The sequence below is a fragment of the Diplotaxodon limnothrissa genome, linkage group LG12 (genome assembly GCF_057381915.1).
Source record: "Diplotaxodon limnothrissa isolate DT_005_m linkage group LG12, D_limnothrissa_male_GT1.1, whole genome shotgun sequence".
NCBI classification, from domain to species: domain Eukaryota; kingdom Metazoa; phylum Chordata; class Actinopteri; order Cichliformes; family Cichlidae; genus Diplotaxodon; species Diplotaxodon limnothrissa.
Genome location: NC_140607.1, coordinates 18,952,741 through 18,979,739, shown reverse-complemented (window position 1 = coordinate 18,979,739; position 26,999 = coordinate 18,952,741). Strand labels below are relative to the sequence as shown.

Below are 26,999 nucleotides of genomic sequence, written 5' to 3'. Positions count from 1 at the left end.
TTCAGCTTGTCAAATTTACATAAATCTGCGATCGCTAGCAGTGTGACTCTGAAGTGCTGTACTGTATGTTTGTAAGTTCTCTCCCCAACAAACACAACAATGTCAACAAAGTAATTATAGTAAATAGTATATAGTAAATAGTAAATAAAGTATTCTGATTCTGATTCTGAAAATGTTTTGCACCGTCAAAGGCACCTGCGGTAGCATCCAAAAGGCAGAGGAAGAAGGGAACCATCACACAAGAAGTTTGACTTCTGGACATGCTAAAGGAAGGTAGAAGTTACCGTATTTTTCAGATTATAAGGCACATTAAGCAAACAAAATCTGATGAATTAATTTGTGAGTAGCCGTGTTGGGGGCCTGCTCAGGGCTCCAAGTTCACTGATATATTAATCCTAATATTTTCCTAGACTGCAGACGAAATCCTCACAATAGCATAATAAACACATAAAGCCTCTTTGAGCTCTTGGGCTTCTTGCAAAAACCTACTCCTTTAAAGACTTTTTCCATGCAGCCAGTGGGAAAAAAAGAGGGCTGGTAAACACAAAATACTGACACAAGGCAAGACAAATCCATCTTTCATTTTATGAGAATTAAAATGTTTAGAATATGTTTATAATATTAGGTTTAATTATGTTCCTAAAGAATGTGACCACTATACTATGATGATATGATAACTTCTTACTTCTTCAAATGTTAAATATCTATATATATCTATATATATATATCTATATATATATATATCTATATATATATATAGATATATATATATATATCTATATATATATATTAGGGGTGCAACGATACACAAAATTCACGGTTCGGTTCGATACTTTGGTGTCACGGTTCGATATTTTTTCGATACAAAAAAATGTTCATGCATTTTTAATTTGTCATTTATTAAAATTATAAATATATATTTTAACTCAAAAGTACAGTTTTTAAATTTAACCCTAACCCTTGTGCGTATTTTGACAGCGAATGCGCACCTGTGGACCACTTATGTGCACCCCTGGTTATTTAGCTCATCATATTGCAGCCACAGAAATTCTTTTGTCCATGAAACCATAAAGCTGCACTTTCTTTTTGCCTTATAGTCTGATTTGTCATAACTTCTCCGTTTTGTGGTAAGCTTTTCTTTGGCTGTCACTTCTTCACCCTGACCTGTCTTATTTGGCTCAGCAGAACTGAAATGCTTTTACACATGCACTCACATAAGCTCAGCGATTCTCTGCGCGATCAACCTCTCACATGTGTAAGCTGCGGGAGATTTCACTTGTCATGTTTGCATAGTAAGCTAACGATTAATAAGACGATGTCAGAGGAATTGGTGCACAAATTATCATCACTCACAGATCAGTACTGTCGCTCTCTATACACAGTTCACACGATTACAAAGTGAAAGCAAAAAAACGAGCGCAAATTCAAACGGGACTTCAATATGTCACATATTGACAGTGGCTCACCGATGCCAATGACATAATTACCCAGCTACATTTCTGAAAGAATGCAAAAGCATTGACATATATTTTTCGTACAATAGCCCGACGGCAGGGCAGAGATAGATTTTGGTAGCCCGACTGAAAAAATCGCTAGCTCCGGGACGTCGGGCTAGCGATATTGCAAGCCCTGTATCTGATTGAGGAATCACTCATCTTTGGAAAAGAGAGTTTATTACAGAGAAATGTCTCTTTCCAAAATAAAAGCTATACTATCCGCTTCTTCTGGGCTATATTCTCAGCAGCATAAGGAGAATCATGTGCTAACAGCTGTCTAAATGACTCGGCTAAAGTTAGTAGCATGCTTGCTTTTTTTTGTCTGCTTCCACTTGTCTTTGCACTAGGATGATGTCGGCGTAAATGTGCAGTCATATTCGTCCTAGTGCTTTCAGGTTAATCTCGTTGAAATGACCTTAACGCCACAACACGGCAAATCTCCGTTAATGAGCTACGCCGATTGCTCTGTGCATGGGGCTAGACGGCCAACACATTAACGAGCTAACTGCGCTAGAACACTAGTTCACACCAATGTAATTGAGCATTGCATGGCACATCCAACATACTGTTTTACTTTAGTGCATGACTCGCTTACCTTCAGGGTCATACGTCACATGAAAACCAAAATAATTCCAAACGCCAGATCTGAATGAGGGTGGGGGAGGTCCATGTTGCAAGGAGAGCTTAACTTCTGTCTCGCTAGCTTGCCCTGCCTCTTCCTTCTGACGATGCTGTCTGTCTATATATATATATATATATATTAGGGGTGCAACGATATTCGTATCGATATTGAACCGTTCGATACAGTGCTTTCGGTTCGGTACGCATATGTATCGAACAATACAACATTTGTAATTTATTTTATCAACTGTCCTTCTGACGATGCTGTCTGTGTGGAGCGCTCAGTGAATCTGCGTTCGATTACTCCGCCTAGGCTGCACTGTCGAGCGCAGATCCACTGAGCGCTCCACACAGACAGCATCGTCAGAAGGACAGTTGATAAAATAAATTACAAATGTTGTATTGTTCGATACATATGCGTACCGAACCGAAAGCACTGTATCGAACGGTTCAATATCGATACGAATATCGTTGCACCCCTAATATATATATATTATTGGCATCGGTGAGCCACTGTCAATATGTGACATATTGAAGTCGCGTTTGAATTTGCGCTTGTTTTTTGCTTTCACTTTGCAATCGCGCGAACTGTGCATAGAGAGCGACAGTACTGATTGGTGAGTGATGATAATTTGCGCACCAATTCCTCTGACATCATCTCATCAATCGTTAGCTTACTATGCAAACATGACAAGTGAAATCTCCCGCAGCAAGCTTAAACATGTGAGAGGTTGATCGCGCAGAGAATCGCTGAGCTTATGTGAGTGCGTGTGTAAAAGCAGCAGGATATATATTTTAGTTCTGCTGAGCCAAATAAGACAGGTCAGGGTGAAGAAGTGACAGCCAAAGAAAAGCTTACCACAAAACGGAAAAGTTATGACAAATCAGACTATAATAAATAAAAATTATAATTTTAATAAATGACAAATTAAAAAGGCATGAACATTTTTTTGTATCGAAAAAATATCGAACCGTGACACCAAAGTATCGAACCGAACCGAACTGTGAATTTTGTGTATCGTTGCACCCCTAATATATATATATATATATATATATATATATATATATATATATATATACATATATACACACACAAGTGTGTGTGTGTGTGTGTGTGTGTGTGTGTGTGTGTGTGTGTGTGTGTGTGTGGTTAACAAAGACAGTCACACTCTCATGAAGGTAGGTGTACTACTGCCAGGGTCGACAATCAAGACGGTCAACGCCGTCATGAACAGAAATATAGACAGTTTACAACGAGGTGCAAACCGCTGTTCAACAAGAAGGTTAGATTAGACTTTGCCAGAAGACATCTGCACATTTGAGGGAAAAACAACAACAAAGATCCCAACAAATTTGAAAAGATGAAACCCAGATTAACTTAGACCAGAATAATAGGAAGTGAAAAGTGTGAACAAGGAGAGAAACAGCTCGTGATTCGAAAACCATACCACATTACCTGTCAAAATAGTGGAGGCAATGTTATGACATGGGCATGTAGGCCTGCCAGTGGAACCAGTGACGTGACCGTTAGCTGATTTGAACTCAACAGACCAAACAGAGAGACATACAGTACAAGCAAGCAGCAGCTGAAGGTGGCTACAGTGGATACATGGCTTCTAGACTTCAGGCAGTTATTGATTATGAAGGATTTTCATCCGAGTATCAAAACAATCCTTAAATTCAGTTTGTTTGGGGCCTGTGAAAATGGGGAATATGTATAAAAACGGCTATATATATATATTTTCCTAAACAAGCAATGCAATACTTGCTGAAAAAACTTTAAGTGGTCACTTCAGTCAAATCTTGGTTGTGTAATTAAAATGCACTGTGGTGATGTACACAGACAAAATAAAAAGAATGGTGCCATTATCCAAATACTTATGAGTCTAACTGTATGGTTCTTTACATTTAATGGTGCTCAGAAAGCACACTGTTCACAGGGTGGCTCCTACAGTTATTAATCCTCTTCACCTGAAATCTAACCCTCACACCCAACTGATTCCTTTCAATAAGAGCCCAGAAACAATTTTCTGTTAGGCCTTTTGTAGAACATATGAAACATTTCCAAGACCCTTTATGTTCAGGTTTAGGTTTCTGTGTTTTTGTAACCAGCAACATGAAATGCATGTTTTTCTGTGCAGCCAGCATCCCAAATGACTCTGCATGAGCCAGCATGAGCCAATTTGACCTTACATTAGGCAGCACCATATTCTCCCCAACACAAGACCAAAAGGCATCAAGTCTCAGGCACTTATATGGCATCACTAAACATTTGATAGCTACGCACAAAATTTGCAGTCTTTCATCACTAAAGCCTTAAAATGCATTTTCTTTTCTTCTGGCGATGCTAATAATACTGATCATTTTCACTTTAGCTTTTATTTGCCCAATAAAAGCTGGCTGAGCTCACATACTCACTCACAACATCAGCCTCACTTTCTGTTTCACATTCAAACTTGTCCTGGGAGAATACTCAATAATACCTCCCACTTGTACCACTGGCAGCTGTGTTTACTGTGACGGTGCCGTTTTCTGTGTTGGAACTGTGTGTTTTGGAAAATAAACACTTGATAAGGTTTTGGTAGTCATCTGATTCTTTGTGTCTAACACTAAGCAGCAAAGAATATAGCTGAGAATGTGTTATAGTGTCATAGCTTTGCCAATAATAACCTCCTCCAGTCACTTTGCATAAGAATCTCACTTTATATTAACACCAGAATTGGGTATTTATAAGAATGCTGGTTTGTAGGGATGGATCTCTTTGTGACTTTATAAACGGTTAAGTCATAGTAGTTATAATGTGTCATGTAGTTCAGTTATTTTAGTTTGAAGGCAAGCATTTGAATACTGGAATTGAAATACATTATTTTTAGTGCTTATAATAATTAATTGTTATGCATTACAATATCTTATAATGTCTTAATGATGTCTTATTCAGAGAAAGTGTTACATTTTTTAAAACGCACAACAACATCAATGTCACATTTGCATAAAGCTGCTATTTACATTTAGGTGAAAATTTTCAAATCTTACTCTGAACTGATGATAAGGATGATACTTCAAAATGTACTTCAAAACTCTCCCAAGTGTACTTATTCATAGAGCCCAAGGTCTTCCAGCTGTGACTCACTAAATCTGCTTTTTCCATGTGGGGATTTTCCTGATAAACTTGCATATCATTGAAAATCTATCATCAAAGGGAGGTGCACCAAGCACTAAAGCAGAAGACAGACGCTCTTTATGAGAATTACCAGCCCCCCTTTTCTCTGATCGATCACTTTGTGTCGGTAATACTACCAGCAGTGCAATTACCTGCAGCATCAGGTGTGCTGTTCGAATCAATGGTATGTTGTAAGAGTTAGAAGGTAAACACTGCCAAAAAAAGAAACAGGAGTACTTACTGTATTGACAGTTCCTCCCCATGTATTCTCCTGGACATTCACAGGAATAGTTGGCAACCAGATCTGTGCAAATGCCCCCATTCTTACACGGGTCCCTTTCGCATTCGTTAATATCTGGAAGAGGCAAGAAAAAAAGAGAGTGCATTCATTTATATGAAGCAGACGTGGGCAATTACAAAGACTTCATCTTCATTAAAATGGATTGGTAGGGAGCACATATTGAATTTTCTCTGCGTGTTTCTCAATTCTGTGTGCACATGGAAGCTCACACAAAGACACAGGTTTCTTGGAACTAATAACTCAAAAACTCAGAGGAAGATTATTTTTGCTAGAATATAATCCACTTCTTGACAGTTTACTTTCTTTGTAGTATTTTTTCAGAACATACCACATCATTTGGGTAGTTTGCAAAAAGCCTACTTAGGTTAGCAAAGTATGGGGTTTATTCATCAGAGCTATACCTACTGAGATAAACACTCTTTGAAATCTCTACATGCAGAATTCTCTATATATGCTTTACACACACACAGCAACACACCAGCAAATGTCTGTCAAGCAGAATTAGGCAGATATTCACTGACAATTAACATTCAAACGAGAGCACTCACATTTTTTAATCATCTTAAATCCAGGCCCCAAGACACCATCCAATGCAAAGCCCTCCAAACCCAAGAGATGATCCCAGAAAAGAGTCCCATGTGTCAGCTAGTGTTGATACTACGCTGCCTCCTCTCAAACACACGCTGATCAGTCTCACAACACTGCTTTCCAAACACCAATCAGAGTGAACCAAATCAAAACAACGCGAAGATAGCTATCTGAAACACTGGAAAGAAGAAACTAAAACCCAATGCAGACTCACATGTTTTATTTAGTGCTAAACAAAGACTATGAATTGGAAGAATATCTCCTTACCATCAGAGACAGAAAGCAGAGACAGATCCTAAGCCAGTATAAGCTCGGTGAAAACAAACTGGCAATCAAACGAGAAAGACACAACAAGGCATGGCAACATAAAGAAAGCCCGACATATGATTAATGTTTGATAGGTAAGGTTGAAACAGAAACAGAGATGTATTTTCCTCCTGAAGTGTAAAAAATTTAGTGAGGTAAGGAACACTTCCTTTAACCAATTCCAAATTCAAATAGACATTTCAAAGGAGAAGGACAAGGCACATCTTCCACACATACACATACAGTATGCATAGAATTATATATTAATTATATGTGTTTATTTAAAAACTGCCATGCCAATAAAATAACTTTGAATTGCTGAATTTGAACTAAATATAAATGCTGAATGTACTAGAAAAATAATAAATCAATAGAAACTTGTTAACTTGTTTACATTATTTTCTTTATTCCAATGGTGGATTCAGACCATCCTTAATGCATTACTCAATAACTCGAGGAGTCGTCTGAATTTAATTGAATAACTAATATTTCCATATATGCAAAAAAAAAAAATTCTTTTAGGAAAAAAAATTGTTGTCGTTGTCTTACAATATCAAAAGTTCAGCGAGAGGGGAGACTTGTGTGGGCCACTGCTTTACAGACAAACGTCCACTTAGAAAGCATCAAATTTATCACATTTAACAATGTTATTTTTCTAAGTCAGAATAACTGCAGCTGAACTCCTGTATATCTATGGTGCTATAAAATACCTACACTAAAGTGGAAGACGGTGATGACACACAATTTTGCCCCACTGTCAGAAGCTTTTTCCAGCGTGCTTGTTATCCTCTGTCTCTTCATTCAAGTATCACAGATACAGGAGAGCAGAATGCGTTATCACCTTTGCTCTGTAATTGCGCTGCGAAACAGATTTTCTCTGACTGATTCATCAAACTGGTTATCGAAGGTGACACAACTCCAACCCCACCCATTACACCCCATTTGCACTCTGTTCTGTTACAGGTAGAGTTAACAGCAAGAAATTACAGGGATGATTTTGAAGCAGCGAGAGGAAAAGTGGTGAACTTTTGAACAATTTTTAACAAATTTCTAATGATTTGACTTCCAAACTTGCCTATGGCTGCTACAAGACTCCTCTAACACCTACCCTGGGCTGTCTGCGAGTTATAAGTACATTTTGGCTTCATGAATGTGTAACTAGGCTTGAGATTTAGGAAGCTTAAGAAAGTGAAACATGATTAAAGTAAGTCTGTTATGGTGCTTCATCGCTTTAAGATTTTATCTGTAGCGTACACAATAGCGCGAGTCACTTTTATTATCTCAAAATACATCTTTTTTTTCAGGGGGAATGTTGGACGCTCAGGAGGAATATAGTCAGGTCTTCATGCATATTGGTCAATGTGGTGGTGTGACTAGAAGCAGGAACGTCTTTAATCTGCAGTCGAGCAGAACAAATAAATAAACGGAGTGAAATAACAGACGTACAGAGAGAAAGATGTGAGAAATGTTTTGTTATTGCTCAGTAATTTATAGGCAAACTGCAAGACAACTGTATTTGGGTAAAATTATATTTTGATGAAACTGAGCGGTAAAGCATTTCCCAAAACATAATAAAGTTTTGCAGATTAAACTTGAAACACACCGTAACAAACACTGTTTTCCTTTATCTGGTATGCAGGACGTTTGCCTGTGTGTCGGTCTTCTTTCGGACATTTAAAATTAGATATAATCTTCAGCACAATCTCACATTGTGTTCCTTTTTTAAATTTATTTTTAGACAGCTGTAATGTAACAGTTATCTCACTTCAGATAGAGATAATGTTACTGAAGCTCTGCTATTTGTCAATTGGCTGGCTGTACAGCCATTTCTGTGTAATGCAGTCGATGATAAATCAACTGTGCTGTGAACCAAAATACAGATATTTCAAATGCAATGTAACCTAACCTGTAGAGTTCAATTCATCAGTCTTATATAAATACTTAGCCAGCGTGTGCTTTACAGAGGACAACAATAAGCGGACATTTTCACAGTTGGAGCACAAATCCTCATCTTGAAGAACAGACTACAACAACACACAGAATTGCTGAACCATATGTAGTCAAATCTAAACAGCATGGCTTACTTATATTTGATTATATTGTAAAATACACTGAATATGTTTCAATGTGTTACAGTCCTAGCCTGTCAGCTCCATCTCTGGCAGCCACATGACAATTTTGTGGCAAGTATCTTTTTAGTTTTTAATCATTACAGAGGCAGTTTGTGATCGTCTGTGCACGTCTATGCTTGGCTGTTTTTCGCTGCTTCACAAAAAAAAAAAAAGAGCCATTTTAATACAAAGCCATTAAAACTTCAGTTTTCAGTTGCTGCACGGTCCCATTCCTCCAAAATTACATCATGATTACATCTTTTTCATTGTCCACTAGGGTGAATGCACTAGAGTCTTCAACTGTGAGACGACTGAAGAGATGTACTGAATGCTAAGTCAGAGCCTGGGTTACAATCTGAACAGGAAAAAAGCAAAAACAACCAAAGAGACAATAACAACTTCATGACACTTTTGCAATCACAAAAAATACACTTAGTAAGAGAAGAAGGGGCAGAGTAATGAGGTCTGTTTTCTCAACAACTTATCCATCTTAGGGTTGTGGGGCGAGCTGGGAGCCTGTTCCAGCTGAAATATGTTCATAATTGGTCCACTTTAAATAAGAAATCACTTTGAACAACAAAAAATATCTGATTTATTTTGTAGTACTTGCATAAATGTTGTTCAAGGTTGTTGTTCAAGGTTAGATAGCCTAAACCTTTGAATGTCTGTGTTTTAACCTCCAAATTGCTTGCTACAATCAGATACAAACAGTACAGTAATTCACAGTAGCTGATTTGTGTTTGTTTTTAACTGTGCTTTGATAAGCGTAGTATAGGACAGTCTGATTATGGCAGTAGGGGAGCAACACAAACAGGCCCTGCTACTTGCTTCTCTGCAATTTCTTCAACAGATCAGATCAGAAGAATGAGGTGTGCTTGTGGCAGAAGAGCAACACATTGGTCTCCGAGAGCTGTAGTGGCGACTATTTTTTTGTGCGCATAAAACTAAACAACAAAAAAAAGTATGTAAAAGGGCATGAAAAGCTGATAAATTTAGCATCAAAGTCGCTAAGTTGGCAGCAATGAGGTGAACTGAAGTGTGAAGATCACTGCTGTGAGCGAGAGGGATGTCATTCGCCCAAGCTGAGATGGTAATTATTTCCACATTTTGGAAAAACGAATATCCACATCTCACGAGTGAAAAACACATGCCAAACCAACAAAGGAATATCTGGATAGTCAAAAACAGATTCGTCAAGCTTTACATGAAACCACTCTCACCCTGACAACACATTATTAGCAAAACATGAGCAAAAACATGCTTGTCAGAATGAAACATTGGTTAGAGAAGGTAAATGAAGTGAAAATGGAATATGTTTTATTTAAACTGTAGTAACTCGGGTTGTATAATCACATTACAATTATCAATCTTCAAAACCTCCAAAAGCAAGTCAGCTTTTATTTGTTTAAATGAAGATATTCAAAAAAACAGCAATTTTAGGCAGTCTTGACAATTACAAAAACACAAAAACTTATGATTATCATGATTATGATTATTACCCACTGAGGAAACAGTTACCCCTTTCATATCACATTAAACTAAAGGGTTTTTTTTGTTTTTGTTTTTGTTTGTTTTGTTTTTTTTTTGGGGGGGGGGGGGGGGGGGGGGGGGGTGTTAATGGCGCTATAAGCTCTATTCGCTGCTCTGCTTTTTTGTCATTGGTTTTCACTTGCTGTCAAATCCATTCATTTTGAAAGTTTGACATTGGTAGTCTCATCCAGTGACCGATCTGTCTGTGTTCTGTGAGCCAATCAAGTCTCCAGCCTCTGTTCTTTAAATGAATTGTCTGTCACTGTCACTTTGTCTCTCATGCTGTCTGTCATGTATCCCTCCTCCTTCCCATCCCCGCTTCATCCAGGTTATTCAGCGGGCCTCTTCCCATGTCTCCATTCGCCATTCAGCCTTTCGCTCACTACATAAGGGATTCTGTTTGATGTCATTTCTTATCACACCATAACCACCCAAAATATCTAAATTTTGCACGTTCATCTGTTTTCATCTCTTTATCAGTTTTTTTTTCTACCAAATGCTGTCTCCTTTTTAAAGTTCAGTCTCTATTACCAGTTACAGAAAAGCTACTTTACTGTATAATCACTGCATTAACTGAATGCTGAATTGACTGATTCTGGATCTAATAAAAAAATTAAAATTTTATGAAAAACTCAAAATATATAGCACAAATGTTGCTTCCTTGCAGCCCACAAGGTCTTGAACAGCATACTCTGCAAAGTTCAGTGTGCACACAGGCACAATCCACATCCACGGTTATTTCACAACTGCAATCACACCACTTAGAAATGTGATGCTGTTGCTACAAGTACATAGCTTGTTGCCACCAGTAGGTTCAATTATAGAGGTAAGCCAAATGGCTCGGCCACTCAAATAGCCTAGAGCACAAAAATCCACAGAGAGAGGAAAACACAGCTAGTCCATCTTTGCGATTTGCTTTCCTTTTATGAAAGGCCATCAGCTCCTAGGAGATTAGTGTGGGGAAAGTGAGACTTGCCAGTAAATCAGTTGGGAGAAAGGGGATTACTTTGGGGGATGCAGTTAATCCAACTGGTAGAAACTGGAGAAGAGAGGAAAAGGTAGGGATCGAGATGGCGAGAAAAAAGATTATTATGAAAGCAAAACAGGAAGCGATAAAATAAATAAATAAGGTGCCAATAAATAAACTTGATTTACATGAATTGAACAGAGTCACGTGGTGGTTTGTCACTCACAGTTAGCCAAAATCCACCATTCTACATGTTTCATTAAGGCCTGAATTTTGTAATCAGAACAATTTAGCAAACTAGCATGAGTAGAATTAACTTAAATTTCAATTGGATTGAAAAAAATAAAAGAATCCATCCATCCCATTTTCTCATTGAGATCTGTATTGTAGGGGCCTGGAACCAATCCCAGCTGACATTTAACGATGTCATTAATTGTTTTCTATTTTTAGGCAATTAAATGTGAACCTGTATACTGACTGTCCAGCCAGACCAATGAAGCGTGTAATGTTTCTATAGAGCCTGCACAAGACTGATTCAGCTAAGACTCTATTGAATGGTACTCCCTGGTAATTTATCATAATTTATTCATTTGTGTCTCTTTAAATTTGATATTTCTGATTTGTCAAAATTTCATCATTATCACATCTCCAAAAGATAAAATAAAAAATTTTAATAAAATTCCTTAGCCTTTGGCCATACCATCATCATGCTCTTGTCAATTCACTGGAACATCTTGCTCCCTGAAAAAAAAAAAGCCAGACAATATGGAGAGCAATGAGTAGTCCTGTGTGTCAGGAAATAAGACTGGCTCCAAGTATTAAACTGACTATGATGTGTCCAGGGAGCAGGATCAGGCCTGTATAAAGACGGTTCACCCAAACTCTGGGCTCCACTGGACTCTTCATCTACCCCTAGTACAGCCATTCACCATAACTAAACAGACCAACAACTCTGCTTTCAAGTGTATTTAATGGGTCACATCTTGAAAATTAGGATTTCTAAAGCACTATTCACCACCCATGGTCTGGTGTTTTCTTTAATACGGTCTATGGAAGCTTAATTTGCACAGCAGAATCATATTTAAATATGCTTCTAGTTTCCATTGGACTGTATCTAGAGGCTATGGCATCAGTATGTCCAAACAGCCCAAACAACAACTTAAATCACATAAATGATTGAAATAAACGGCTGCTAAAAGCCTTTAATCCTCTCTAACTTGTTAAGCCCCCTAACTTAATTAGCTGAATGAAAGGTAATGTCCCAGTAGTATTGCCCCTACATCACACCCACGTCCTTCATTAAATTACAGTCAGATGTTGGGCAAGACTGGGTAAAGCCTTCTTTTATGCCCCTGCCAAGGCACTGTAAGCCACAGAACTGGAGGTTAGTCAAGACTTTGTTTTCATAAGGAGTTGTTTCACAGTGTTACATCTTTGCATCTGGACATACGGTAATTTAGCTTACATGAAAAATTTCCCCTGGGGAAGATTCATCTCATCTTATCTGTTTTGTGTTACTGAGCCAGCAAATGCAAAAGTATTTGGTAAGCAAGCTGATCCTCTAGGCAAGAATGGAGCAGTGGTCTGACCTCTATGGTCCGTGATCGACAGCAATTAAGTGGATCACCGGTTGTTTATGCCTGCCACATAATTAACCCCTGACCTTGGACACCCATACTTTCTTGGAAGTAATCATGCTATTCGTAATAGTGGTTAGAGTTCCTCTGGGACAGGCTGGTACTGATATCTTGTGATTCATAGCGGTGCTATAAATGTTTGATCTGATACTGAAAATAGATTGCAATCGATGGGTGAAAAAAACGTAGAAACCCCCCAAAAAACAAGCATATAACCAGTGTGGTAAAATACTAATGTCTTTATTTAATGGGCTATGTACCAGTGAGGAAGTTACAAGAACAAGAATTTCATGTCTGATGATGATTATTTATAGTTTTCAGTTCTTTCAACTAAAGAACATACAGCAGCAACAGTAGATTATGTTATCATTCAGTGGCAAAGGTAGTTTATGTGATATTATATACGGCGCAGGTCAAGCTAGAGGCACGGCACTACTTCAGTTTTGATAAGAACAACATATCTCATGCTGCTCTTGCAATCATGCAATGGTCTTGCTTACTTCTTTTGTGAAAATACATGTATCCCATCTCCCACACGGTTGTTTGAATGTTATGCATCTGCTCATATCTCAGTGGAAAAAATACACCACCCATTGAGCTTTAAGTGCAGATTTAAGGCTTAGTTGTTATGCCAATTATAAAATCTAAATGCATGATATTATTTTTCTGCCTGCATTTCAACCTAGAGGTCTTGATTAAATAAGCTTTAGCATATACTCAGAAACATTATACATGTATGCACATATTGTAAATACAGTAGTTATGTAGAACTTTTTCTTTTTGTGGATTTTTTGGTGGAAACTTCTATAATCCTTTTGTGCCAACAGGTCTCCAGAAATGCATCTTTGTATATGGACCGTCATCTTTGGATGTTGGGTTTGCAAAGTCCCAGTCCGGTGAAATGTGTCTAGTCTATGCTACATGAAGCAAAGACAAGCCCTGTCTCTCCAAGTTGAGTCAGCGATAGAAGACAGAACAAGGAAGTGCCTGTCTCCACTGTCAGTCTGTGCTGTCAGTCTATCCTTTCCTTAGTCATGTGAAGTGACTATCACCACAAAAGGCAGAATTTCTATTAAGGGTCTGATGAAGTCAGTCAACCAGTTAAAAGAGAAACTTCATCCGATGCGTCTGTGAAACGTGTAGTCGCAGTAATATAGTTGAGATGCTGTTATTCGATTCTCAGCAGCATACCGGTTTTATTGATGACTAAAAAACTTCTCATCTCATCCCAGCTTGTTTTCACAGTGGTGCACATGTGGCGTATGTGTCAGGGGAGATGATGATGCATGAAGCTGTGAATGCAGGATTAAGAATAGTGTATTCCAAGGACATGCTTTTTGAAGTGGGATTAGCCTACTGAGAAGTTATTCACAGCAGCACTCCAGAAGCCCTGGAAAAGGTGTCTTAGGATGCACTGCAGAGGTTTAAGTATCTGAGAAGCAAAACACTCATCATTTTGAAGATATGCAGACTGGGGGGCTCTGCCGAAACTGGGATGTGCAGAATGTGAAGAGCCCTCAGCCTGGAGGAAGAATGACACTCAGAGTAAGGCCTTAAGTGTCATTTTAAGCTTACAGATGGAGCCTCCACAGCAGATGTGTGAAGGGAATACTGATGAAATTTGGAACAAAAGAGTCTGATCCACAAGCTCCTTAATGTTACTCAGGTACACTTGCTAGAATGCTTAAATGACATGAACGGAAAAGGTAAAAGGAGATGATGGGCAAAGAGGGAAAATCAGAAGAGACATGTACTCTTACAAGGCTACTTTCTGCTCTTATATCTACTTACAAGGTCACAAAAATACTACAAAAGCTCTTAATACAGAACAAATAAAAATGAAGTGGGAACTGGTGATATCTACCTAACTGGACTACTCATACTCAGTTTCATGTATTATTGATTTCTTCAAAATCAATAAAACAACAGCCAATTTCTCTCCATGAAAAATATAAATTAATACATAAATAAAGGCAGCGTGTGGCATTATTGCAAAGTGGAAACATTTAAGAACGACTGTAACTCAACCACGCAGTGTCAGACCACATAAAGTTACAGATGACGTTCACCAAATGGTGAGAGGAAATGTTGATGAAAGTGGTTAATGCTCTGCTGACTCAATAAGTGCAGAGTTCCAAACCTCCTTTGGGATTAACATCAGCTGGGAGCTTTGTTGTGTAGTTTTCCATGGCTGTTTTTGAGCCGTACATCACCTTATCTCAGATGGTCTGGTGTAAAGCCACCGGTGGACTCTGGACCAGTGGAGTGACAATTCATGTTTCTCTATCCATCAGTCTAAAAGACAAGTCTGGGTTTGGTGAATGCCAGGGAAACATTATTTGCCTGACTGCATTGTGCAGATTGTAACATTTGGTGTATTAGAGATAATCCTATTGGGATGTTTTTCTAAGATTGGCCTGGAGCCCCTTAGTTCCAGTGAAAGGAAATCTTAATTCTTCAGCTTACCACAGCATTTTGGACAATCTCATGCTTTCAACTTTGTGGGAACAGTTTGGGGAAAGCCCTTTTCTGTTTGAGCATGACTGTGCCCCAGTGCGCAAAGCAAAGTACATAAAAGTGTGGTTGGATGAGTTTGGTGTAGAACTTGGCTGCCCAATACGGAGCCCTAACCCTAACCCCATAAGAAAAATGTGATAAACTAGTAATGAGACTGTGAGCTAGGCTCTCTTGTCCAACATCAACTCTATATTATTGGCTATGAGTTTAGAATCATGGGTTATCCAAGCTCCGGTGGGTGCCCAGTCCTTTTGTCCACAGTGTATTTCTAAACCTAAAGTGATACGTAAGCTAGTACAACAACACAGAATGTGCTTAAAAAATCAAAAATCATAACCAGCGGTAACAATTCACAGGAGCACAGGCAGCAAGACAAACAATCCAGATGGGGAGCAGGCAGAAGGGGAAGTCTACAAACTGACCGAATGTCACAGACAAAAAAATCACACTAGGGGAAAAAAGACAGAACAATATTGAAAAGCTTGTCAAACAGGACAACCTCACAGTAAAGTTGAAGTTGGGGCCCTGGGGTGAATGAGTGACTGACTGGACACAAGGATGTAATAACCAGATAGACAAAAGGTGCAGAAGAAAACAGAGGTAAGACTAACCAAGGTGAGGGCGAACAACTTATACTGAATGAAAACAACAATTCACATCCTGACACAGGCTTGCTGACTGTGGTGAAGCAATTTTTCAGTTTCTTTAGTAATGGCTGTCACATCTGACAGTCAGTGAACAACGATGGTCAATGACAATGTCCGTTAGCCAAACCCTCTTTTTAACATCACTGACAACCTCAATTCTTTAAGATATAAAGACAAATTACTGTGCTGATTTCCAGCTCCACTGGAGTAGCTTTGAGTGATTACCAACTGCCACTCAGTTCATCCTGCCTAAAACAACTTCTCTCCCTTTGAGCTCCCTATCTGTATTTTTAATTGGCTGCCCCTCTCCTGACAGTGCTTGTGAGCACTGTTGCTATGAAGGTGAGGAAAACAAAGTGTTAAGCCACTAAAACAGGATTTCTCTTTTTGTAATAGAAAATTGCAAATTTTCATATTCCTACAGTGCACACATGTATAAGCCATCTCACCCAGAATATAAGAATTGACAGCACAAACCGAGTAAGGCCATGGCCATAAAATTATTAGTGCATTGAGGCTCTTTGGCTCATTGAGATACTAGACATCCCGAGGCTTTGAGCATATATATTCCCCATTAACTGACAAATTTAGCTTTGCATAGTCGCATTTAGCACATCTCGGATTTTTTAAATATATCTAACTAAAAAGTGTTCAGAAATGAAAAAGTAATTTCTTCCTCTTTGCTGAATAAGCTGATTCAAGGTCAAAATGTATCTCTTATTTGCTGCTTTCAAAGAATTCAGCAGCATTGTATTACCCAACTTTTTATCTCACTGCAGATATTAAAACTATATTTGAACCATTTCTGTCGCTATCTAAAATTTGGTCGGCCTTCTTTTTCAAATGTCAGGTCCATTCTGCTGTCCTACACGACAACAATTTCTTGGTGCAAGTCCAATTTTCCTTGTGGTAGTGGCACAGCATCCTATATCCCATGTACCCTCCCTGTACGCTGGTGGTGTTATTACTATTGTCATTACCCCACTTGGCTCCTTTAATGCAAATACACATTTCTTATTTTCTTTGCTTTTTGTTTTAAGATTAATCATGGATTATTATCATCATCATCATCATCATATGCCAAACTATTATTTTAATGGAAACATGACTGTTTCTGGCAAATTTCTCAGTTATTAGTTATTGTGATATTTGAAAAATAAAACATGCCAAGAAAAATTTTAGATGATTACCAAACTCATCTGGGAATCATGCCTGTTCTAAATGTTGCGCCACTCTCTAAGGAAAACAATTGGTAGAAGAAGCAGAATTAATGAACTGAGGACCTTGGATATAATACTGTTATAACAGTGATTTTTTTAACTTACTGATTTTCTTACTTAATTATTCTTTGTTTGTTTTTTACATTGTCAAATAGAAAAAAGTCCAGTGAATGACCAACATCTACCTGGGTGAAATGAAAGCATTTATAAAACAGTGAAAGGCACTTCCAGCTTTGTGAATAAGTGCTTTCAGCAGAGAGAAATTTGACACTAATATTTTTGACTTATTTGAATTTTGACCCTTTTCTGACATAATTATGTCTCTAACACAACCATGATTGCTTTACTAAAAAAAAACATTACCACTGTCATTTATTCATTTAACATCATCAAAAAGAAATACATCACGATATCACCATGTTATGGTTTAAATGCTCCACATTCTCATGACCATGAATGTAATATCTTTTATGTGTCACACTGAATGAACTCCACCTGCAGGAAAATAACACTGACACTGATTTGGCCCACACTGACCATCCTGAAATAATGCAGCTCTAGTCAAGCACAACATTTATCAGTGTTTTGTTTGGGCTGGCACTGGCAGCCAAAAGCCCTGGGTAGAATGGAGTCTGACTATTTTCGCCATCTGGGATTTGGAATTGCATCTCTATTTATGCTTTGGCCAACCGCCAACATGGCCCATCTTTACTGCAGAGGCCAGGAGGCGCCAACGCAGCTCAACTGACTGAGGGGGCCTCACACAATTAGGCCCTGGTAACAGCTCGTTCACTAACAACTCCTCTGCAGAAACGATAAACCAGGTGAATGCGTGCACAGCGCTGCAAACAAAGAAAATAGAAATGCCCAAACACCTTTGCAGCTTTACTCATCTCATTATTTTTCACCTGTTTCTTTTCATAACATCCACAGATCACATTTCCAAGGCTGTTTTTTTTCGTAGTTTTGTTTCCTTCTTCACATTTTCTCATTTAATCTCAATGCACTAAGTTAAGAAAATACAGGCCCTGACAAACCCATCCTGAGCTTTCAAAGCAGTGAAATGCTCTATCAGTACTGTTAAAGGAGATGTAACCAACTGTAGGTCACCAGCAGATCTTCCGGGCTTCAGTTACCCTGGTAACCCTCTGATGTATTTACCACCTTGTCTTATATCAATCAGCAGCATCCTTTCCACTCATTGGTAGTCGCTTCAGTTATTCATCTGCACGTTGAGAAAAGTTTAACTCGGGACCTGCCAGCTTCACATCGCCAGCAGGTATTTCCCCTGTTGTCACATGAAGTTGAAGAACGTCACTGTGCATCGCGTCTTGTGTGGATGCCCCTGATGGTCGGCAGATTTTGTAGATTCTTCAGCTTTTTATGTATTTACTATGTTTTGTTAAGTTGTAACTTCAGTTTTATTTAATGCACAGTTTGTTTTTGTACTGTCTGTACTGATTCAAATACCAATTTTTTATTTTTTTTTTACTTTGTGAGTAATGCTTGTAAAAAGTGACATAAAGAACTGCCAAAGTGACAGGAAACACTAGAAGGTTATGTTTCTCTTACAGCACTGCACTTCAGGCCACTAGTCTGACCATTTTACAAAGCTTCACCTTCCTCAAGGCATTCTGTGCAGTTATATTTTGTTTTAACAGCAATGTTATGCTGTGCTGTAATTTTGCTGGCAAAGCACCAGCTTGCTAACAAGGACAGGTGGTTTACTCAAAATATATTTCTACAGGCATTTTAATTTCAAAGGATCTGCAGAAGTGATTGCTCACTGAAGACATGTGGGCGAGGTGAGGTATCACAATTATATGATTTCAGGCCATGGTGCTAAATATGTATAGTATAAAATGTCCATAAAACATAACAAGGATCAGGGGCCAAAAATATCTAGCATCTAGCGCTATTCTATGTATTCAATAAACCTGAGGAAAAACATCTGTCAGTTTGATCTACCACGCAGGCAACTCCACCTTAAAGGCTAAGTAAAATACTGGTGTCAGAGGCACAGAAAAAGCGCTCCTAAACACCTTGATTCTAGCTTGTTTCACCAGCTTGTTATCCAAACTGCCCTCTGACAGAGGCGAGATAGGGTCAGCTCCTCCAGGAATGAAGAGACAGAGACAGCAGGATACCCAAGGAAATAGACATTTGAAGTACAAGGCTCATCTTTGGCCGGGTTTCCCTCTTTGTGAAATCATGCCGACACACACCCACAACACACACACACAAAGTATAGACTCAATAAAAGCCAACCAGAAAAGTATATACATTTTTTGTGCTTTTTTTTTGTTGGCTCTTATTAGAGTATAGTTTACAAAACTGCAAAGTGTGTTACATGTGTTCCACTTTATGACTTGACCTGTCTACTATCTGCCTGTCTGTCTAATACTTATTGAGGATTCAGTCCACTAACAATGAAAAGTCCCCAAAGAATCACTCACTTATACTATAAGGAGAAAAAGACAATAAAATAAAATCAAGTCATACAAACAAAAGGCTTTGGCAGTCAAAACATAGTCAATACATATTGATTTCTGGGCGCAGGTATACAAGAAATTCATTCAACCAGTTTCTGAGAATCACTGCTCTTGTGTAGCAAAACTATCTTCCCACTCACCTACATGTTCTTTACAAACAGAGGACCCTTGAGGGAAACCAAAGGGAGACACAAATGGTATTAACCTTCAACAAAGTAACGTTATAAAACTGAGACTTAAATTAGATGCAACGTCAGGAGTTACCCAAAGAATGGTGAAAATAGCTTCTACTACAAAAGCATTAATGTGTATGTAAAGACGGTTGCATCACATAAAACGATGCCCTACTCATGTTCAATGTCCTGCAAAATACAAATGAAGGGGAGTAGTTTTGTCACTATCACTGGTGTTACTGTTATTACGGCGATGAAGACACAGATGGGTTTTGGTTTTACACACATGTAATGAACTGTGCAGCTCCCACAGACTATCTATAGACTAGATTAACTGGAAAAACCCATACAGGGAGTGATTCCTTTAGAGAGCCCACGGTTAGCTCAGACATCTACTCATTTCATTTTCATTTCACAGAGTAAAGACCTTTTTCTTTTCTAAATGTCTCAATCTTTTCAACCAAACCCTGTGCGTAGGGCTTGGAAGCAAATCTGCCGTACGTAACAACCACCAATTGCTCAATCATGGTGCACCATTGTGGAATATTACTGTTGAGTTACAATACTCACACTGTAGCCCAAAAACAGTAATGGAAGAGAATGTGTGTATTTATTTATTGTAAAAGCTGGAATAGCACCAATACAAAATGACAGAAAAATGTAAACTCACAAATGCTGTTGTAAAGGTAGAGGTTGAAAAACTGAAACATTGAAACAAATGTACACATGTAAATTCTTATTAACCTATGAATCCTCTCAGTTATTATTCCTACAGCTTTTTTCCAAATTGTTATTTGGAACCAGAAAGCAAATAAAAACTGTCAGTAACACACACACTACTCAAACTGGGTGAGTTTCCACCAACTCTGGATTTGACCGAAGCCTCCTCACATGCCAAGTGTAACTTCATAAAGCAGGAGACGAATGCCTTATCTGAACAGTGGAAATAATCACACATCTGTCAAGTAAGCTAGTGTTGGTTATATTACAAAAATGACACACATCTGCTTCTAGTACGCCATTTACACAGAAACCCCATGAGTGGCTTATTCACCAGGAGCCCATCAGCCACTCTGAAGAAGCCACTGTCACACTCAGCAAGTCCAAGACAGCTAGTCTGCTACAGGCAACACACACACAAACACACACACTCTCATGGTTCCATCATTTCAGGACATTACACTAACTTACAGTCATATTCTGGAGACTTAGCCTATCCATAAGCAGTTCCCTGATGCTAACAATAACCTAAAAATAAAACTACCCAAGCCTTAAACCAAGTCCTTATAACCCCATGCAATGAGTTTGATTCTAGGTATTTGCCTTTTAAACTCTAAAAGTAAAGCTGATGCCACAATGGGATTATGTAAAACACATTTATGCCGCTAAACACACGCACTACTTGTGTATGGCATGCTAACATAAAAAATGTATTTTATTCTTTGGTTTATTTTTCCTTTACTGATTGCTTCCCTCCCTCAAGAACAATATAGTGGACACAGGTAGGACGATACAGACATTCTCTTTTGCTTTCAAATTTCATACAATCTACCATTTTAGATGTTCATCTGTATTTATTCACACAGAAGAAAAAGAACATAGAAGACATCACAATGTTGGGTTTACTGACACCAGTTATTGAAGTCTGTAAAGAGGAATTCTACTGTTTGATGCTTAAAGGAAAAAAAAGACCAAATGTGCAGTAAGCCGAAACAAAACGACTGCTGGCCCACAGGCAGAGCAATCTTTTTATTTTGATCTACAGGCACGCTCTTTGCTGATCATCGGCGTCTGTCGGTTTGGCTCTGTGCTTGTGGTCACTTCTTTGAATGTCTGCTGGACATACAGACCCTTCCCCCAGGATCCTCTACACTCATCTCAGCCTGTAAATGCAGCTTTCCAGCCACAGACTGTGAGCAGTGGGTGGGCTGTGAGACTGAATGTAATGTTGAGACGGTGTCAGGAAATGGCAGCGTTTCCCACACAGCTCTGTATCGCAGCAATCTAACAACAGGGAGAAGCTCGAAGCTGGAGGTGTTCACAGTGGTTCTGAGGCCACTTTGTAGTGGTAGGACACATTGTTTTTGAGATCTTTGATACTGTCACGGTCCTGGGTCTCCTGACCCAGCGTTTTTAGTTCTTTGTGATTTTTGTATTATTGTACTTGTGTGTGATTTATTCTATGGCTTCTAGTTTTGATCCCTTGCCCTTCATGTCTCTCTGTGTCCCCTCTGTTCTGTGTAATTGTGTGTCTTTGCATGTTTGAGTTTCTTGTTTTCTGTCACTCTGCATTGTGCATTATGTTCTCATGGTTGGTTTTTTGTTACTCTCTCTAGTCTAGTCTCTTGTGTTCCCAGCTGAGTATTTCCCTGTGTATTTTGGTTCTTAGACCTCTGCCTTATGGTTTATGTCTCTGTATTTCTTAGTTGCTGTCTCCACTGTGTCAAGTTCGCGTCTCTGTGTGATACTTCCTGTTTTACTTTGATGGTCCGTGTCTCATGTGAATGCGTCCTGCTTTGCTTGTCTCGTCAGTCCTGATTTCTCCCAGCTGTGCCCTCCTTCTGTGTCTCATTCCCCTCGTTACTTCCCAGTGTATTTAAACCCTGTGTTTCTGAGTCAGTGTCGTGTCGTCCCTCATGCTGTGTGTGGATCTCCCTGTGAGTTCTTAGTTTATGGTTTCCCAGTTTAGTCTAGTTTTGTATGTTTGTTCTACCAGCAAATAAAGCTGTGTTTTGAGTTCACCTCCCCGAGTCTGTGAGTCCTGCATTTTGGGTCCAACTCCTGCCTGCCGCACAGCGATTCATGACAGATACAATGATGAATTTGGGAAGACAGAAAAACTTAACTTTATTGGCATATTGACAAGCAGACTGGAATAAAGCGTCACAAATGTCTTGCCTTCGTCCTTTGAACACATATACAAGTTTTAGTGAGAAAAACAAAGTGGTGCTACAAGTTAGTCATGCTAATTTATTCATATAAAAATAACTGCAGTGCAGATTAGCATAATTTCAGTGAAATTTCAAGCATGTTGTAACACTGAGGCTGTTAAGACGAAACCAATTTATAGCTACAAGTACAGACCTCAGGCACTGTGACTAAATCCATGCCTCTGTTTATTTTGAAAACAGATGAACTTTCTATGGACAAAGTACTTTTTCAACAAACTTTTTCACTGACTTAAGTTGCACTTAAATCTATCATAATCCATTTAACTAAGCCTGCCCTGAAAACACTTATTTTTTTAGACTTGAAGTGCAAATCTGCCCTTAAACATAATTCAGCTATACTGCTTATATGATCTAAGACAGTAAGTGGATTTCTGCATGCGACCGACTTTCCCCTGGAGCGATAAACAAAATAGCAACTGTACTTTGTGAAGCTGATTTTGTGGACGCAGAGACAATTTGGAGCATCATTTGCTGGAAATATGGGCCTATTTGCTGGTTAGAAGTGTTTCTATTTGATTAAATAAAATCCACTGTGGACAAAAAACATATGCACAGTCCACGTGTTCGACACTCGTACCTCTCCCGGGAGTCCCAGCAGTGACGGCGTTAACATTATTGATGAGGTGTAAAGCCCAAGCATATGTAGATCTATTAATGATGTGATGCTTGCTCGAAACTTGAATAAAAGTTTCCTTTTATTTGAATAAAACATGTGTGTGAGCATCTAGCAACTTTGACATGCAGAGTTAAAGAGGCAGGGATCAAACCGCTAACCTCCTGATTATTAGACAGCCTGTTCTACCTCCTGAGCCACAGCTGGCTGATCCTTTTTATTCTAATATCTCTTAAAAAACATTATGCTGGTTGTTTAATCCTGAGTGTGATGCTCAGGTTGTGTTTATCATTTAAACACAGCCACAAAAGGCTAAGAAAGTCTTCGTGTGTCATTCTGATGTTTGCTGAAGTCACTTTAATAGTGCAGCCTCACAATTTGAAGGAGATAACAGCTGCTTCAATCTTGGCGAGAGCCCACCAGGCCTGCTCTGCCTCACTTTACTGTACTCTCTCAGTGCTCTCTGCAGGAGGCTTTCTATTTTCCCCTCTCTGCCATCACAAAATGCTGTAGATGTGCAGTTACAGGCTCACCTCCCGCGATGCCAAGGCAGGTAACTGGAGTGCTGCTAAGGTGAAGGGGTGCTGTGCTGTAGCTGACAAGCACAAGCTGTTGTTGTAGTCAAATAACCACTGTCATTTACTCATTCATGCTGCCTCGGGTTTTAGTGCTGTTATCTTAGGCAGTAAATTGAGCACAAAAAAACAGACAAGGGTGAAAAAGTCACATCTTCGTTTTTCTTTTTGGAAAATCAAACTGGAAAGGTGGAGAGCCTGAGGACAGACACACAAGAATCACACAACAAACAAATAAGTAATGATCTCCGGATGCCTCCTCACTCGCTCCGAAATACACTAATCAGGTCAATAAATGGGCTACGAGACATACCATGCAGAGGGAGTTATGGAGTCTCTTTTTTTCTTCATGTGCTGATGAAAGTCAGTCTTCGTTCAGCCCCATGGTGAACTAACTAACAGTAATGGTTCCCTGCGGCTTTACATCAGGCCACAGCCATAAACAGTGGCTGATTATTTTGTGGCAAGAGGTTTGCGAGGTGGCGGGTCTAGGATTATAGGAATACGATACATGAACAAATAAAGGGGTTGAATAAAAATAACTAAAGCTTTTCACAATTTTTTCCACCAATCAATCTGGATCTGTTGGTGTCTTATAGAAAGAAAGGAAAGAAAGCCAAAGAAACATATTGATCCACGAGCACGAGGTGGCAACTATTGAAAGGACCTGCAGGCTATGAAAGATTGGAGGAAGATCGAATGAGAAAGAGAGCACTTACCATCTAAGAGACAGTTTAGCCCAATTACTCTGTTAATTCTTTTATCTTTCTTTTTTAAACAGGGTCTTTATTCAGTACATTTCTGCTTGAAAAGCACTTTATCTACTGCCTTTAACTTTGGATTTTTCAAAAGCAGGCATCACTGCATCACATCAAATGATTGTTTTAGTAAACTAAAGATAAAACATTGTCACGGTTGGACGGCCCTTTCCGGACGACCCTGCTTGTGTTTATGTTTTCTGTATATGTGTTTGCTTCTCCCTCCCTGGCCCTCGGGGTTGTTTACGGAAGTGCGCGCCGTGGGAGAGGCGTGTCCTGGCGACTGTCGTCATTGGGAGTCCCTCTTCGCTGTTGCCGGCCCACCTGCAGCTGATTACCTGACCAGTGGTTGGTAATCATTCCTCCAGGCTAGAAAGGGGTATTTAACCTGGACTCACGGCGACAGTCGACGTGGGATTATTACTCCGAACTGGTATAGTCTGTGCGAGCAGTGTGAGTGTGTTATTCGGCTAGCGTGTGGCTAACGCTGGATTTTCCTTCTTCCTCCAGGAGGGGCGAGCGGAGAAGCGAGTTGGGGAGCACACACACTAAGGGAGTTACTACACGGAACGCACTGGGAGCAAGGGACGAGCACGATTGGAAAATTGCACTTTTGAATGGATTGTTGGACTTGTCTGTTTCACTGTAAATAAACGCACTGTGTTTCTGTGAGCAAGAACCGCGCCTGGGTCCCTCTTTTCCCTGACAAACATGTATGTTACGCATGACTTTCTCACAACTTTCTTAGAGCAGGAATAAAAATGCCTACAGTTTATACAACATTTGTCCTTGACGGACTGAGAACGTGTGCTCTAAAAATGATCTGCAACCTCACGACGTCTGAGGCAATCAGTCCCAATCTTCACACTGTGACAGCTCATTACGGCGCTTGGCTACTTGCCCAATAAGGCTGCATTTGTTCTCCTGTCACCACAGGGACATGACACCACACTATCTGAAAGATGAATGACTTTGTGATGATAATGACTATAATAATAAAAGCAATGACACTAACCAAAGGAAAGCCACGGCTTTCAGACGAGATTGAGACAGACTAAGAATTGCTTTAAAACCCAACTTAATGCAATCACAATAAAATTCACCTCATCTTTGACAGGCCAGAGACAAAATACTCTATCTTTTACTTTCATATGACGTGGCTGAGTGAAATCAAGCTTGTCAAACTTTGTGTTAACTGCACAGTTAGTGTGCCAGCACGCTGTCATCACCTTCAGCAGTGATACTTGAACATCTGACCTGAATGTGAAAATCTCATCACCTCAGGAAGAGTCGAAAACATCTAAGTTCTAAAAATAAGAAATGTAATTTAAAATAAAAAAGCAAATTTGTCTGAAAAACTTGGAGTTGCCTCTGTGCAACTATTTCTTTTCCATTTTTGGTCATAATAAATAAAACATTACTTTATTTTAGTCATTAGAAGTCCACAAAGGAGGCTTATCTAGGATATGCTCATTGGCTGCAGACTTGTGACTTAGAACCAATGAGTGCGCAGATTGACCCCTCATCCTCGCATCCAGTTTCAAAACGCCAACGACTGTGAAAATGCTTTTCTCAAGGCTTCAAAATGGGACAAACCAAATGTCACAAGTGATAAAAGCTGTCACTGCTAACATTTAGCATGTAGAAATAGTTTCCAAAGAGCACCCACTCTTTACGCTACCTGCACTGCAATGTTTCTGCCACAAAAACTGTTGAGCCCAGTGGCTGCGAGAAGAAGTGTGGGGGGCATAACACTGAATACTGCAACATAATCACCTCGTTATGAAGCCGTGTGGCACAAACAGAATAACCGCACAAAGAGAAAAGCTACAACGGCAAGAAAGCACTAAAAGGTTAACTACATTTTCATACAATAATGGATGACTTAGCCTACCATAATTAATTTCCTTTTTTTAATATGTAATCAACAGGAGCAGCAGACTAATACGATATGTCAGCTTAACAGTAGCTTTAAATTAAAACTTCTGCTAAACTATTAAAATATCCCCTGTGCTTAGGCAAAGGTAATACAATCAATTTATTTTATTATCGCTTTATAGCTATCTACCAAACTAGTGACTAGGGGATCTCCCATCTGTTCATCTTTCCTTAACTGCTAGTTCAATTTATAGTCAAGACTCTGGCTACAACCTAGATGGGTCACCGGTCGATCAGAGGGTCAACACAGAGACACAGACAAACGTTTAGTCTCATATCCATACCTAACAATTAATCGAGCATGTCTTTGAACTAGTTGAGGGCAAACCTAACTCAACATAATAAGTCACCGGTTAACCAGGAGGTTTGGAATCAATAACCTTTTTTCTCTTAACCAG

General features: G+C 39.1%; 1 protein-coding gene across 2 annotated transcripts in view; it reads right to left on the bottom strand.

Annotated features, from left to right (window-relative positions):
• The window catches only part of edil3a (EGF like and discoidin domains 3a), a 142,093-nt gene that overhangs the window by 57,016 nt on the left and 58,078 nt on the right, over positions 1 to 26,999 (bottom strand). For both annotated transcript variants that reach the window (XM_085367253.1, XM_085367254.1), the window contains exon 4: positions 5,519 to 5,632. In XM_085367253.1, coding sequence (XP_085223379.1) covers positions 5,519 to 5,632 — 114 coding nt within the window. The remainder of the gene's footprint in view (positions 1 to 5,518; positions 5,633 to 26,999) is intronic.